The following is a 14290-nucleotide window of genomic DNA, read 5'->3' on the forward strand; positions in this document are numbered from 1 at the left end:
GAGTATGGAGTACAAAGCTGAAGTTTAGAGTCTAATAGGGCTCGAAAAACTCCGAACTCTGGCTCTATTTAAAAAAAAATACTGCATAAATATATATATAATAAGTTGCTTTGTTGAACAAACTTTAAATTGGCGCAATGGCAAGCGCATTTTCGAGTAAATAAAAACTCAGACGTTTGAATCTCACCTACACATGCTATCATTTTTACACTATTTACCATTCAAAAAAGATGTCATTTTACAATTTTTATTTGCCATCCAAACAGCGCCATTCTGTAACCCTAGCCCTCATTTTCTTCTTTCTTCTCTCTTCTTTTCTTCCTCCCCCCTCAACAGATTCACTTACAGCTTGCCTCTAACCCTCTTCACTCTGAGTCACATCCTCTCTTTCTATCCCTCTCTCTCCTCTACACAAGCCACCTCACCCTTTGTCAAGGAGAACTGGAGGATCTCTTTCACAATCACCCACTCTCTCTCAATTGTAAAATAAAAAATACATGCGCACAAAGAGGCTAGGGATTTGAATTATTGCAAGTGAATTTCTCTTCTGTTTATTAATCAAATTGCTCCTATTATCTTATTGATTTTTTTTATAGGTAATAATAGAATTTATTCCAAGTAAATAGGCATAGCCCAAATACACAGGATGTATACAAGTGAGTACACCTAGATACAAGCTATAGCAAAATAGAACTAAGGCAAAACATTACAACTATTCCCATCCCTTACAAGGTTCTTCACCCAAAACCTTATAGTGCTAAAGAAAAAATCCTTGAATTCCCCCATAGTTCATAATTATCTTATTGATTTTTTCTTCAGTTTATTAATTAATTAGTTTTTTCAATTCAGAATGAAAAAATGTGGGGATTATGCGACGAAGAAAGTTGTGGACACTGCAACCTCCTTGGGTAACGAACCGATGGAAAGTCAATGCGTTGATGCCTTATCCTAATGACTATGTCTATAAAAATAACAAGTATTAAACTCAAACGAAACCTTAATCCCAATTAATTTAGGACCGGTTATAGATCTTTATCAACTAAGAGGTGTCAAACACGTATTCTTTTCCACCATTCTAACTATCTAACCTTTCCTTTTCCATTATTCCCACTCATGTTAAATTAGGACACCGTTTAGTTGTTTTTATTTTCATCCCATCAACTTGAATTAAATCACTCTCTCATTGGTACATTTATCTGTCTTTGCTGGACATAACATCTTAAGTGACTCCCTAATCTATGTAAACCTAAGATAAGCTAAATAATGAAACATTGCAAAGCATACCATGAAAGGTAAGTCAAGAAAAGAATGACAAAAATTCACAAAATCAATAGAATGACAAAGTTGTACAGAACATCACCAGATAATTGTCCAAGGGCCACAAATGGACGTCATTGGATATATCCACGGGGTGTATCAAGGAAAAGATATGTGCATATAAATATCTAATTAAACGACAAGAAACATAACCAGATGCTACAATATGTGCAGATGCCAAACTTGATATTGCATCAAAACTTCGTTGAGTATTTTTTTCAGATTATTAACCATGACTATAAGTTAAAATAAAGTGGGCTAGAGAATGAATCAATCATTCTAACCTTTCTTTATCGTACTGTCATCCATGGCCTTATATTCCATGTTCTTCAAAGCAAGTTCTACACCATAACCGCCCAAGTTCAATGAATCTCTTGTGCCAACAGCACCACAACGGCCAATCTTTGCTTCACAGCCAGAAGGTAATACGGGTCTAACAACATACTTAACTTTTCCCTAGAAGAAATTGAGACAAATTATCAGCAATTATATTTCAAATATGTAATTAAATCCAAAAGTCTAAAAGATGGAATTACTTTTATAACCATTAAATAAGCTGGCAAAGAGACAAAAAGAGAAAATGATTCCTTTTTTTTTAAGTTGAACAATTTTCCAGGTTTATCAAAAGTAATATTGGATTAACTGCTAGAAGTGGTCGTACTATTAATCGGGATGTTTTATTGAGAACTTCCTTCACAGTAGACAACTTAAAATTTAATGTGAGTGCAGTGAAGTGGGAAGCCAAAATTCTACTTCATCCAAACATGTGTCTTGATTCTAAATGACATGACTATCAATATAATATATCTGCGGTAATCTTCCTAAAACACCCATATTATATATAAGAGGTAGGCACAACCTTTAATGAACTTAAAGAAGAAGTAAGGTAACATACGAAAACTAAGATATGAGTCCTCTTCACCTTCTCAAGTTAGGCATATGTGATGTATATTCCCTGTATATTTTGGATCGTCCTGGGTGCTTAGAAAGTGGAAACTTATATTGGTTGTTTTCACAAGTATAAAAGTGGAAACTTTTTTTTTTTTTTTTTTTTATGCCAGGGAAACTCTCCAAGGCAAGGCCCTTCGGACCCACCCCTACAAAGTAAACCCTGGTCCCATGCACCGCACCCACGGAAGTTTCCCTACACGGAACTGGTTAAATCACTGGCTTTTCACCTGGAGGTGTGGCCCCAAATGATTGTTTGCACCCATGAGGTGTTGAACCTTGGACATTGAAGGGAGTGATACCCTAAGACCAAGGCCTTCACCACCTGGGGCAACCCCCTGGGTTAGTGGAAACTTATATCGATGACATCCCATAAAGTAAAGAAAGGCACTTATGTTAGGATGGATGGAGCAACTTTTGAGTTTTCAAACACTGAAACATATTTAGTAAAGAAGCAACATGTATTGCTAGATGAATGGGGAACTGTTATCAAAGGATAAAGAACCTCCTTCAAAAGATCAGGCAGACAAAACAAAGACATTTCTAGACTAATGAAAAAACGTTGATATATTTTATTTGCATCTATTTTCTATGTATAATTCAAATGAACCTTATAATCATAAGAAAGTAGGTTTTTTAGCTATGGGCCTAGCAAAAGAAAATTTTGGGTAGGATCCTATATGATATCACCCTTCAAAATCAGACGTGAAAGTTTCCTTTCATCTGGCTCAAGTAATCTAATATCCATTTTAAGGAGTCTTTCGTTGTTGACCAGATAATTACTTTAATAAATAGTAACTGAAACTTTTAATTAATTCAATTGATAGACCTCTTTGGCAGCTTCAATTAATGAGACATGAAACTTCCTAAAGCAATCAGTTCCAAGAGCTCCATAAAGGACAGCAACCGGGCTTTGAACACTTGAATCAAAATGGATGTGATCAAAGTCAAATAGTTCTGGCTGCTGAAATGAATCTCCAGAACTGGAATCCAAAAAATGAGCAAATAAAAATAAGGAAGACTGCAAAATATGACAATTATCAGACCAGTAAAAAATAAAACAAGTAGGCCATGAGAAAATGACAGAGAAGAACTTACATTTCAGGAGGATTGCGAAGCCATAATAGCAATTCTGCAACATCAAAGAACAGTGACCCGCCAGTATCCACCCAGCAACATTCTCCACCAGGACTCTTTGGATTTACCCCAACAAGCAATGGATCGGGTTTTTTTATCTGCAGTTCTGCATTTGTGTGTATAGTTTCCCCGCTGACATTGTTTGAGATACCCTCATCAGCCAAAGGAAAAGAAGAAAGAGACTCCTCTGCTAGTTGTCGATAAAGGACCAATCTGGGAGATGCTGATCTCATCATAAGAGAGAACTCAAACAACGACGCCAATGGCTCACTTAAAAGAAAGCGTGCATGTTCTAATATTTTCTTCAGGCAGCCTTTAGCTGTATGAGAATCGAAGGCATCCTCGGTATGAAGCCAGACCTTAATGAAGTCCCAAAAAAGGTCCTTCCGTTCCATAGAAAATAGTTCACTGTATACGAAGTTACGAACAAAGAAATGGAAGTTGTTACAGAGTCACAGACTCGGGAGAAGAAAGTGATAACATCATTTTTTAAAGAATATACAACCAGTTACACCAAAGAACAGAATTTTATTAAAAATAAATTAAATCAAATAAATTAAATGGAGAATAGAATGAAATAAAAGAGAAAGGCAACGTACCCAGCTTCTAAAAGCAGCGGCGTGCCGGACCATTTGGCCCGAACGGCTACCTGCACGTTCTTGGGTCTTCGATTTTCTGCACAAACCGAACCTATACCGCAGAGTCCCAAAAGGCTAACCAGGACGATCAGAACCCACAACGCAGATCTCGAACGAGTCCCCATTTTTTAAGGGACGCCAAAGAATCGAACCGGGTTCGGATATTTCGCGACTACAGAGGTTCAAGTAGATCCACCATTGACAGTACAAGAAGCAGGTAATGGATCAGTGAGTAGAGACCCAAGCTTCTGGGTCATGGGCATTACCAAGCAAGAGAAGACTCAGATGGAAGACTTGGGCGAGAGCCGAGTACGTCTGTTAACGGCACTAAATGGTCTCCTGTGGAAACTGGAGGGTGTTTCTGTGAATGTAAACGGGAGCCACGTCATAATGTGATGTGGTGGTCTGTGATTGGATAATTTTTGTAAGTAGAAAGGTCGATGTGCGGGCACTGGCCAGCGACGCAGCGTTGGGGGAAAGGCCCTGAAAGTAGAAGATGAAAGGAATATATATGTTCGCATTGTTCGGATCCAATTCGAACTTGGACGAAACCATTTCAAAATCATTGTATTAAGAGAAATGATTTTTACAAGTTTTAAATAGATAAATTTTATATAAATTTTTATAAAAAAGTAGACTTCACTTTAAAAAAATATAAAAGAAATTATTATTTATTAGTGAGACTCATTATTTTATAAAAAGCTTGTATGAAACTTGTCTATTTGAAACTTGTATCTAACATTACTCTTGTATTAATCCAAAAAAAATCTCATGCAAATTTTTAATTTTCTTTTAGCGATTTCCATTAGAGTTTTTGTTTTAAAGCGAATTTATATATTAATCACTTAAAACGAATTTTTGAAGATAATATCAAATCAAAAATGTGATTTAATTATTATCTTGATTTGATTTTCATAATTACCAAATTAAGAATTGATTTTCATTATAATTAAGATATTTATTTTATCTTTTATCTCCACGTAATTTTTTTATAAATAGGAAGTTATATTTTGTAATCAACGCAATTAAAAATATAATAGAAAAGCTAAAATATATATAACAGAAGTAGCCTCCAAAATCTCTATCTATTCTCTTACTTCTCTTTTCATTTTAGTTTCTATTTTATTTTGGTTTTTTTTTATTTTTTTAATTTCAGACAAGCACATAATATGTGTCCTATTAGCGATCGTGAATCCATGATTAGGTGAAAATTTTAAAATAAAAAAACAATATTTCTCATATCAAAAATAGAGGAATTCTTTTAACCATGCAGAGATCACGATGTCGTCAATATAGACTATATAGTATATATCATCCAATTTCATAGTAATCTCCAACTTCAAAGTCCACGGTATATTAAAGTTGTGTTTGGATGTTGAACTAAGTTGAGTTGAGTTAAGTTAAGATAATAAAATATTATTAGAATATTATTTTTTAATATTATTATTATTTTAAGATTAAAAAAAATTAAATTGTTTATTATATTTTATATTAAAATTTGAAAAAATTATAATAATGAATTGAGATGGGTTTAGAAATCATAAGCCCTTTCCGGAAGGACAAACTCAAACAGTAACGAAGAAGTAATAATAAAATATTCAATAGTAGTGAAAATTAATGAATAGTAATAAAAAGTAAATAAAAAATAATAATAAAATAAAAAATAGTAATAAGAGTGTTTGAGATTACCTCTCAGTACCCAATGTACCTCGCTGCACAAGATGATAAACTGCAATGCCAAATGAATACAATTCCAGGCAAGTTCTCTCCTCTTAGAAGAAGATAAATTTTATACGAAAGTCTTACACCACACACTTCTATTTAATCAACATGTAATTTGTCATTTTATATCCTTATATCTCAATGCTTAAATATGTGTGTTTAAATAGAAGAACAAAAATGACAAATCACATGTTAGTTAGGTGGAAGTGTGTGGTGTAAGACTTCCTTATTGAATTTCTCTTTAAACCTGGTGTCTCCAAATTTGAATTTTAACTTCATAAATCTCAAACTCCAGTTCGCATTTCAGAAAAGCTTTGTATATTGCAAAAGTTATCAAGCTTGCAACTTCTTTTGATGATAACGGTACATGAAGCCAACATAGCAGAAAACAATTACAGAAACTACAGTTCAAATGAGTACCATAAAGATTGCAAGTTATCATGAGTTCCTTCAGAAAGATATCCTAACGAGTTCTTACCTTCATCCACAAGGAGAAAGAATGGATGAGAAAATAAGGAATCCTTAATTTTGGATGCTATTTGGTATTCCAAATTCTCATTTATTTTCCCTCCAAGTTCAACCTGGTTTAGATAGCAAAAGTTTCTCGTCCCATCTTATCTCAATATTCAAATATCACAAATACAAACACTTTTTAATTTCAAATTTTTGACTTTTTCATGGAATCATTATCTAATTATTACATCTTTCTTAAATTTATAAACAAAACACAAAAAATAATTCAACTTTTTCAAATTTCAAAATAAAAATTATATTAAAAAAATTATATTATAACAATATTTTAATTTTATAATATTTTATTAAAATTTTTTCTCTATTTTTCCAAAATCAGATTGTTCACTTCACAACATTTGCTCACAATCTTTTTCAGTTTCTTCGATTATGCTCTAGCCTCTAGGGGTGGGCAGCGAGGCCCCGTACCCAGCTACCCCACCCCAGTCTGCCCTGCATGGAGAAGGCCTAACGGGAGCGGGGGCGGGATGACCCCAACGCCGCCCCACTCCACTCCACATATATAATTTTATATATATATATATATATATTATATATAGATATATACAATTTATTAAAGACTTGAAATTGTATTCAAGTTATTGGATTATCTTGGTCTCCTACGCCAACCTTTATATAGTAGGCCAAGGCAATACAATAGTCATCCTTAAGCAATGTGAGACTTAGTGGTAAGTTCCTAGGAGGCCAAGACAATCCAAAATCTAACTCTAATGAGTTTAAGTTCTTTTTGTATTTATAAATTTTAATTTATAATTTAAATTATATTATAATTTGGATTTAAAAAAATATTTTTAGACTAAATTTTTTTTTAAACCCAACGTGTTGGGCTAGGCGGGGGGCGGGGGAAAAAACCCCACAACCGCATGGTGCGGGGAAGGGTATCAGCCCCCGCCCCACACCATGCGGGTATCAACTCTATTGGCCTCGTTTGTTTTTACAGATGAGATGAGTTGAGATTAAAGTTAAAAGTTGATAAAATACTATTTAAATATATTTTAATATTATTTTTGTTTTGAGATTTGAAAAAGATGAATTGTTTATTTTATTTTATAAGAAAATTTGAGAAAGATGTAACGATTAGATGAGATGAGATAAGAGCAGTTGTAAAAACAAATAAGGTGGACACATGCTATCATTATGGCCTAACAACTATACAACTTCATGAACATAGCCAACTCTCTATACTTAAATCTCCTTACCTCCACCAAGAGGTCATAGCTATGGCCTCCAAGTTCCAGTGGATTACTTTTTCTTTTTACAAGTAATAAGGCTTAGCGCAAGTAATACTACTCAGTCTATGACCTTTACATGCATTTAGATGCTCAGCAGCACAATGAATACGTGCAAAGAACGGCCTTCAACGTCCAGGATTCCACCTTCCTACATTTTTTCCAAAGATGCAGAAGTATTCAAAAATAACTTTCTTGATTACCTGAGCATGTCCCCACTATGTAATTGTGGCCCACTTTGTGCCGGTGATCTGCTGAAGTTATTACGGTCGTCATAAAACGAAGGGTGTGCAAGAGGCATTGGTCGATCAGGAATTGGAGGAACCTCGATATCTCCTTCCAGCATTTTCAAGGCATCCAAAATAGTTGGCCTCAAAGCAACCATTACATGAGCGCACAAAATTCCAACCAGCACAAATCTCTCCATTATGCTCTTTGGATTCGAGTTCACAGAATCCCTATCATTCAATAAAGAAGCATCTAAAGCCTCTTCTACTTTTCCATCTTTTACCAATGACCAAGCCCAATCTGTTACTAGAAATGCTCGTGGTGATCCAGATGACAGATCAAGAGCTTTTCTCCCGCACATTACCTCCAAAACCACCACTCCAAAACTATAAACATCACTCTTCTCTGTCAGCTGACCATAAAGAGCATATTCCGGGGCCAAGTACCCATGGGTTCCAGCCACTCTGGTTGTGAGATGAGACTGACCTTCTCTGCTCTGCTTTACAAGCCCAAAATCCGCCACTCTTGCTCTCATATCCACATCCAATAGTATGTTTGTCGCCTTGATATCTCTATGATATATTGCTGGTTTGACTCCATGGTGCAAATAAGCTAGCCCCTTCGCAACATCCAAGATTATGTCTTTTCTTTGAGGCCAGGTCAATGATTTCCCCATTCCACCATCAGCAGATGGAAACAGATGGTCGTCAAGATTACCATTTGGCATGTAATCATATACAAGGTACCTCTGATTTCCCCTCTCATCATAATCCTCATCCCCATCAATCATACAACACCCTCTAAGTGGAACAAGATTCCGGTGCTTCAAATTGCTAATAATCTCAACCTCATTGCAAAACTCAGCATATCCATGAAGATCAGATTCCACAATCTTCTTCACCGCGACCACAGTTCCATCTGGTAAAACACCTTTATAAACCATTCCAAAACCACCACGACCGATAAAATTCTTCTGTGAAAAATGATCAGTTGCCTTCTCAAGGTCCTGAATTTTGAACCAAATCGACCCTGTATTCGGCCTCACTCGTTGGTTAGAGCCCAGTTCCTCTAAATCGTCACCATAACCCAAATTCGACCCCTCAACTTTCTTCTTCCTCCACCTCCTATCAAACCAAAAATACAATCCCAACAAACAAGTCATGACCAAAACCGCAACCCCAGCTCCAGTTAACCCAAAAACAAGACCATAATGCCTATCACTCCCCGAATCCACTTGTGAATCAAGCGATAAAGCGAAAATACAAGTCACGGCACCCACACTCTCAGGTCCAAACTCGTTAACAATACCAGCAGCATAAAGAATAGTAAAGTACCAGCAAGGTTTAGCATGAGAGGTATTACCGTCGATAGCAATCAACTCACGCTGAACCTGGAACCCAGCTAACGCGCAGCTATCGCAGGAGGTTGTATCAGAGAGGTCTTGCCGGCAATCTGAGTTCAGAGGAGTGTCGAGGCCAACCTTGGCAACCCAATCTTGAGTGGACTCTATTTCGGCACAGATGTTGGGTGAAATGACAAACTGTAAAGGGGTAAAGCATGAGGAAACGAGGCTGGTGGGGAGGGAGAGGGAGATGAGCTTGGACTGGAAGTCTTGGAGACAAGAAGTGGAGACGGGGAGGCTAGGGAGTTGGAAGAGAGATGTTTCTTTGAGGCGTCGGGCGAGAGCTATGCCAAGGAGGAGAGCTTGACAACAAGATGTTTTGGGGGATTCATTGTCGGAGCCGTTTGAAGGTTGAAACTTTTGGCAGAGTGAAGTATTCCACGGGATTCTCAGGACGTAGTTGAGGTCCATCGGGCAGGCGGTCGTGGAGACGTTATTGGGAGGAGGGGAGGGGGCTGCCGTGGTTAAACTTAAAGGGAGAAAACATAGTGAGAAAAGCAGCAAAGCAACCTGATTCATGGCTGCTCCGCTCCCTGAATGCTTGGTGAATGACTAGAACAAGTTTGGAGCCATCAACTCCAATAGTTTTGAGAGAATGCATAGGATTTGATTCACTCCTTTTGTCAAACCTTCCTTTAGCTCTGTTTCTGGGTGCCGGCTGGTGTCATACATAGTATGATGTTGAAAGGATTCGGCGCGTCTATTACACGAGTCAACGGGTAGTGTATCACGATCATCGTGCCGCAACAATTGGCCGGATTTGCACAGATTATTTATTAGATAATGGTACTGGACCGATATTTCTAATCAACAAAGATCTGTAAATGTGTTTTTTTTAACTATTTTTTATATATTTTAAAACATTTTAAAAAAATAAAAAATAAATATCAATTTATTAATAATTACTTCCTTAATTATTAAATAAAAAAATAAAAATAAAAATCATAATCGATCAATTTTATCAATCTAAATAATATTTTTCTTATTTATTACTTTATCATTTTTTTTTTATTTTTTTTTTTACAACCATCTTTAAACTTGGAATTTTAAAACTTATTTTTCTTGTATGAATAAATAATTGAGGCAATAGTCACACTTGTCATTGCATGTCGATTATTATTATTATTATAAATATTTTAATAATTATTTCTCCATCATCTTCTAATATAGCACTTAAAGAATAATAAAAGAATAAAAATCAAAAAGCATATGAATATTATATTTTTAGGATTAGGTAAGTCCATCACCAAGCATACATTTTGATGATTATCCATTTTTAAGATTTTTTTAGTGAAAAAGGTTTATATTTTTATATAAAACAATGACTCAAAAAATCATATAGATCCACTATATACAAGCTACAGGAGGAGAGATGCAAGATGGAGTAGGTATTGACAAAGTCGCACACGGTAGCTTTTTTATTTTTTATTTTTTTTATTTTCTGTAAGAACTGGTCAAGAGTCTCGACTCTGTCCTCCACTCTTGGACAAAACACTCCACTGCATGCAACTGACCCACCGTTGGCGCCACCAAACCTCAAAAAGCTGAAAAAGCTAATTTTTGTAAGAGATTCCTAGGTTGTTCATAATCCCATCACAGAACCAAACATATGACCCATGTTATAATAGATCATACTTCTCTACTCTTCGTGTGATATCAAATTATTAATAAAATATAAAAATTAATTTTTCAAATCTTTTACTTTTTAATATATGAATAATTAAATTTACTTCTTTTCATCATGTTAATCTTTTGAAATATAGAAATGATATTTACAATCTTAACGTGTATAAACTTCCTACACACTCTTTAAAAAAATGAGATAAATATAAGATTTATATGAAAAAATTATTTCTTTTAATGGTAAATCTCAATTTTTTTTTTAAAGAGAGTGCACGTGTTTTGCACACTAAGATTATATATAACATTATTCTTTGAAATAAATGATGATTTCATATGGGATCGAAACAAAGATCATAAATTCGAACATTGACTCTATATCCATCTAATTTAATTATATGTTAGAGCCAAACAAAATTTGCTTCATAAACAATATATGTGGTAAGGCCCATAACAAACTCCACTAATTAATTTAAGGGTGGTAGGCAGAACAGATGGGTGGATTTAACTTCTTCTAAATATAGCAGCTACATTAGTGTAAGAAAATCCTTATCAAGAAACAAAATCATGACATGTACGGCCTCTTCCTCTCACAACAAACAGATTTTGCGCCTTATAAACGCCCCTAACAACACGCTTGCTCATGTTTAGCCTTCCTGCAAATTCTCTTTGCATTATCAACCTTTTTATGTTGATCCATCCTCTCCATCTCTCTCTCTCTCTCTCTCTCCCTCTTCATGGCAGATCCTCCACGTTCAGTGACCACTCATGATATCTACAGCATTTTTGGAATCTCAAAAGATATATGCAAGGCATACAAATCCCTATTCTTGAAATGGAATATCGATAAGAGTCCGACGAAGAAAATCGAACTCAAAGCCAAATCCAAAGCCACTAGTCGTGAAGAGTACTACAAGGTAAACACAAACTTTTGTCACATTTTCATGCAAAACCAATCCAATAAGACATCAATTTTTGTTTATTCAACCAAATGTAATAACAAAATCTCTAGCAAATGGCTAAGTGGCAAGAGTTTTGATCTTGATGGTACGTTCCTTTAGATTTAAATGTTTGAGTCATTGGTACAAATAATTTTTGAGAATTACGTCTGATAGATGAAAATGATATGATTTACACAACTCATGTAGTTGGATATGTCATACCAATTTGAGATTTAAACAGATAAAAGACGCTTTGTGTTTTCATAATCTTCGAGATTCCTCGAGAAAAAAACAGTTGGATAATGGTATTTTTTAACATCTTTTTAGGTCATCAATGGAAATATCAAGGATGAGGAAACGAGTACTACAAATAGCGATCCAACAACACCAGCAGGTTCCAGTCATCATCGAAACATCGATGATCACATGTTCTTCACGCACCGGACTAACTCTTTATTCTCGAGGAGTGGAAGTAGAAGAAGAAGCAAAACGCCGACGCCGAGCCCACGATCGTCGACCAACAATTCAAGCCGGAGATGCACCACCCCACAATCAAGAAGCACGAGTAGTACTAGAAGAGGCTCCTCACAAACTGAATTCCCTACTTTCTCAAGAAATTCGAGCAAAAGGAGCAACTCGGAAACGGAAGCCTCTCTATTGGAAAACATGAGCTCCTTGGAAACGGAAAAGCCCCCTCCTTTGTCAAGAAACACGAGCCGAAGGAGCTCAAATACCCCTATCATATTCTCACAATCAACAGCAAGGAGAAAACCTCCACCAGTCGAGAAAAAGCTCCATTGCACGCTCGAGGAGCTGTGTCAAGGATGTCTCAAGATGATCAAGATCACAAGAGATGCCATCACCAACAATGGGTACGTAATTTGTTCATCTTTTCCTAGCTATCTTGGTCGTGTGACAGGTCACAATTATCATCATCGTATGGGCCATTTATATATGTCTGAATCTTTGTCATTGATCCAAACATGATATCATGTAAACCATCATTCTGAAACATGGCAGGATAATCATCCAAGAAGAGGAGATATTGAAGATACAAGTGAAACCAGGATGGAGAAAAGGGACCAAGGTTACATTTGAGGGAAAGGGTAATGAAAAACCGGGCTATCTCCCTGCTGATATAATCTTCATGATAGATGAAGGAAGACACCCACTATTTACGAGGGAAGGTGATGATTTAGAAATAGGGGTTGAGATCCCTCTAGTGAACGCCCTTACAGGTTGCTCAATTCCGATTCCTTTGTTAGGAGGGGAGAAGATGGCATTATCATTTGATGATATCATATATCCAGGCTACGAAAAGATTATTCCAGGCCAGGGCATGCCACATCTTCAAGATCAAGGAAGGAGAGGCGATCTTCGAATCAAGTTTTTGGTCGAGTTTCCCATAGATTTGGGTGATGAACAACGAGCCGAAGCTTATAGAATACTACAAGAGTGTGTTTGATTATCAAATCTGTGATTTTGAATAAATTTTCATCTTCTTTACTAGTGAAAACTTAGGACTCGTTTGAAAACTGAGAATATCTCATAATTTTGTGACTACTAGTGATGTGATTTGTGAATAGTAGTGAAATAGTTTGAGGTAATATGTTGAGTTTTGCTATATACAAGCAAGTTTACGTACCAATTTGCGTACTAATATTGTTATCTTCATATTTCAAATTCAAATTAACATTATTTTCAATAAAATCTACTTTCTGACCAATTATATTAAATGGGTGCGCATATTAGTGCACAGAATCACTTACAATTAGATTTTTCCTAATATGTTTTATTGGATTTTAAAAAATGAAAGAGAAAAAGTTGAATAAAAATATTATTAAGTTAAAAATTATTTTGAATATAATTTTTTAACATTATTTTTGTTTTGAAATTTGAAAAAATTATATTATTTTTTATGTTTTGTTTGAAAGTTTGAAAAAATTGTATTATATTTTGTGTTTAGATAATAATTAGGTAATGATTAGATGAAAAAGTTAAAAATCTAAAATTAAAAAATATTTTATATTTGAGTAATATTTGAAAAATAATTAATGAGAAGTTTTTAGAATGCCCGATAATATCTCATTCCCCAAACAAGACTTAAGCCGCAAAATAATAAAATATACGATACTCAAGTTACTAGTTTTGCGAGATGCCTAGCATTTTTAGAAAAACATTTATTTAGTCACAAGGGAAAAATCAAATATGGTGATTAATCAAAGAGTTCTACAACAAGGAGTAAAAAGATCTGAGCCTGTTTACAAAGAATTAAGAAAGTTAAGAATCAAGTTAAACTTAAAAGCCATTGATCGATTATGAGAATTTATCTACAAAGAAATACTATAAAAATAAACGCACAAATTAACACAATTTGATGTGATATTTTAAAATTAAAAATAACTTTATAATATAACATATCAAAGCACGTTAATTTGTAAAGTTATTTTCGTGACTTGTTAACTTCTCATCGATTATACATAAGGCCAGCACAAATTATCTATGTTTCATCGGAAACATCATCGGAAAGCCTCTCAATAATTTACAAGCACCTACAAGCAGTACGACTATATAAGC

General features: G+C 35.0%; 3 protein-coding genes across 3 annotated transcripts in view; 1 reads left to right on the plus strand and 2 right to left on the minus strand.

Moving 5' to 3' along the window:
• The window catches only part of LOC121257904 (UDP-glucose:glycoprotein glucosyltransferase), a 32520-nt gene extending 28156 nt beyond the window's left edge, over positions 1–4364 (minus strand). The window contains exons 1-4 of the mRNA XM_041159169.1: positions 4002–4364; positions 3364–3810; positions 3095–3248; positions 1602–1773 (exon numbers count right to left, since the gene is read on the minus strand). Of these exons, the coding sequence (XP_041015103.1) occupies positions 1602–1773; positions 3095–3248; positions 3364–3810; positions 4002–4165 (937 nt within the window). The 5' untranslated portion in view covers positions 4166–4364. The remainder of the gene's footprint in view (positions 1–1601; positions 1774–3094; positions 3249–3363; positions 3811–4001) is intronic.
• A 3196-nt stretch (positions 4365–7560) lies between these two features.
• Positions 7561–9948, minus strand: LOC121257901 (probable receptor-like protein kinase At1g11050). The gene has a single exon (XM_041159167.1). It carries the CDS (start codon positions 9669–9671, stop codon positions 7722–7724), a length of 1950 nt encoding a protein of 649 aa, XP_041015101.1. The 5' UTR covers positions 9672–9948; the 3' UTR covers positions 7561–7721.
• Positions 9949–11302: 1354 nt separating this feature from the next.
• LOC121257902 (chaperone protein DnaJ-like) lies at positions 11303–13291 on the plus strand. The gene is made up of 3 exons (XM_041159168.1): positions 11303–11689; positions 12041–12585; positions 12734–13291. The coding sequence occupies exons 1-3, from the start codon at positions 11510–11512 to the stop codon at positions 13176–13178; spliced, it is 1170 nt and encodes a 389-aa protein (XP_041015102.1). The 5' UTR covers positions 11303–11509; the 3' UTR covers positions 13179–13291.
• Positions 13292–14290: the final 999 nt, after the last annotated feature.

This window comes from Juglans microcarpa x Juglans regia, chromosome 3S (genome assembly GCF_004785595.1).
Source record: "Juglans microcarpa x Juglans regia isolate MS1-56 chromosome 3S, Jm3101_v1.0, whole genome shotgun sequence".
NCBI classification, from domain to species: Eukaryota; Viridiplantae; Streptophyta; class Magnoliopsida; order Fagales; family Juglandaceae; genus Juglans; species Juglans microcarpa x Juglans regia.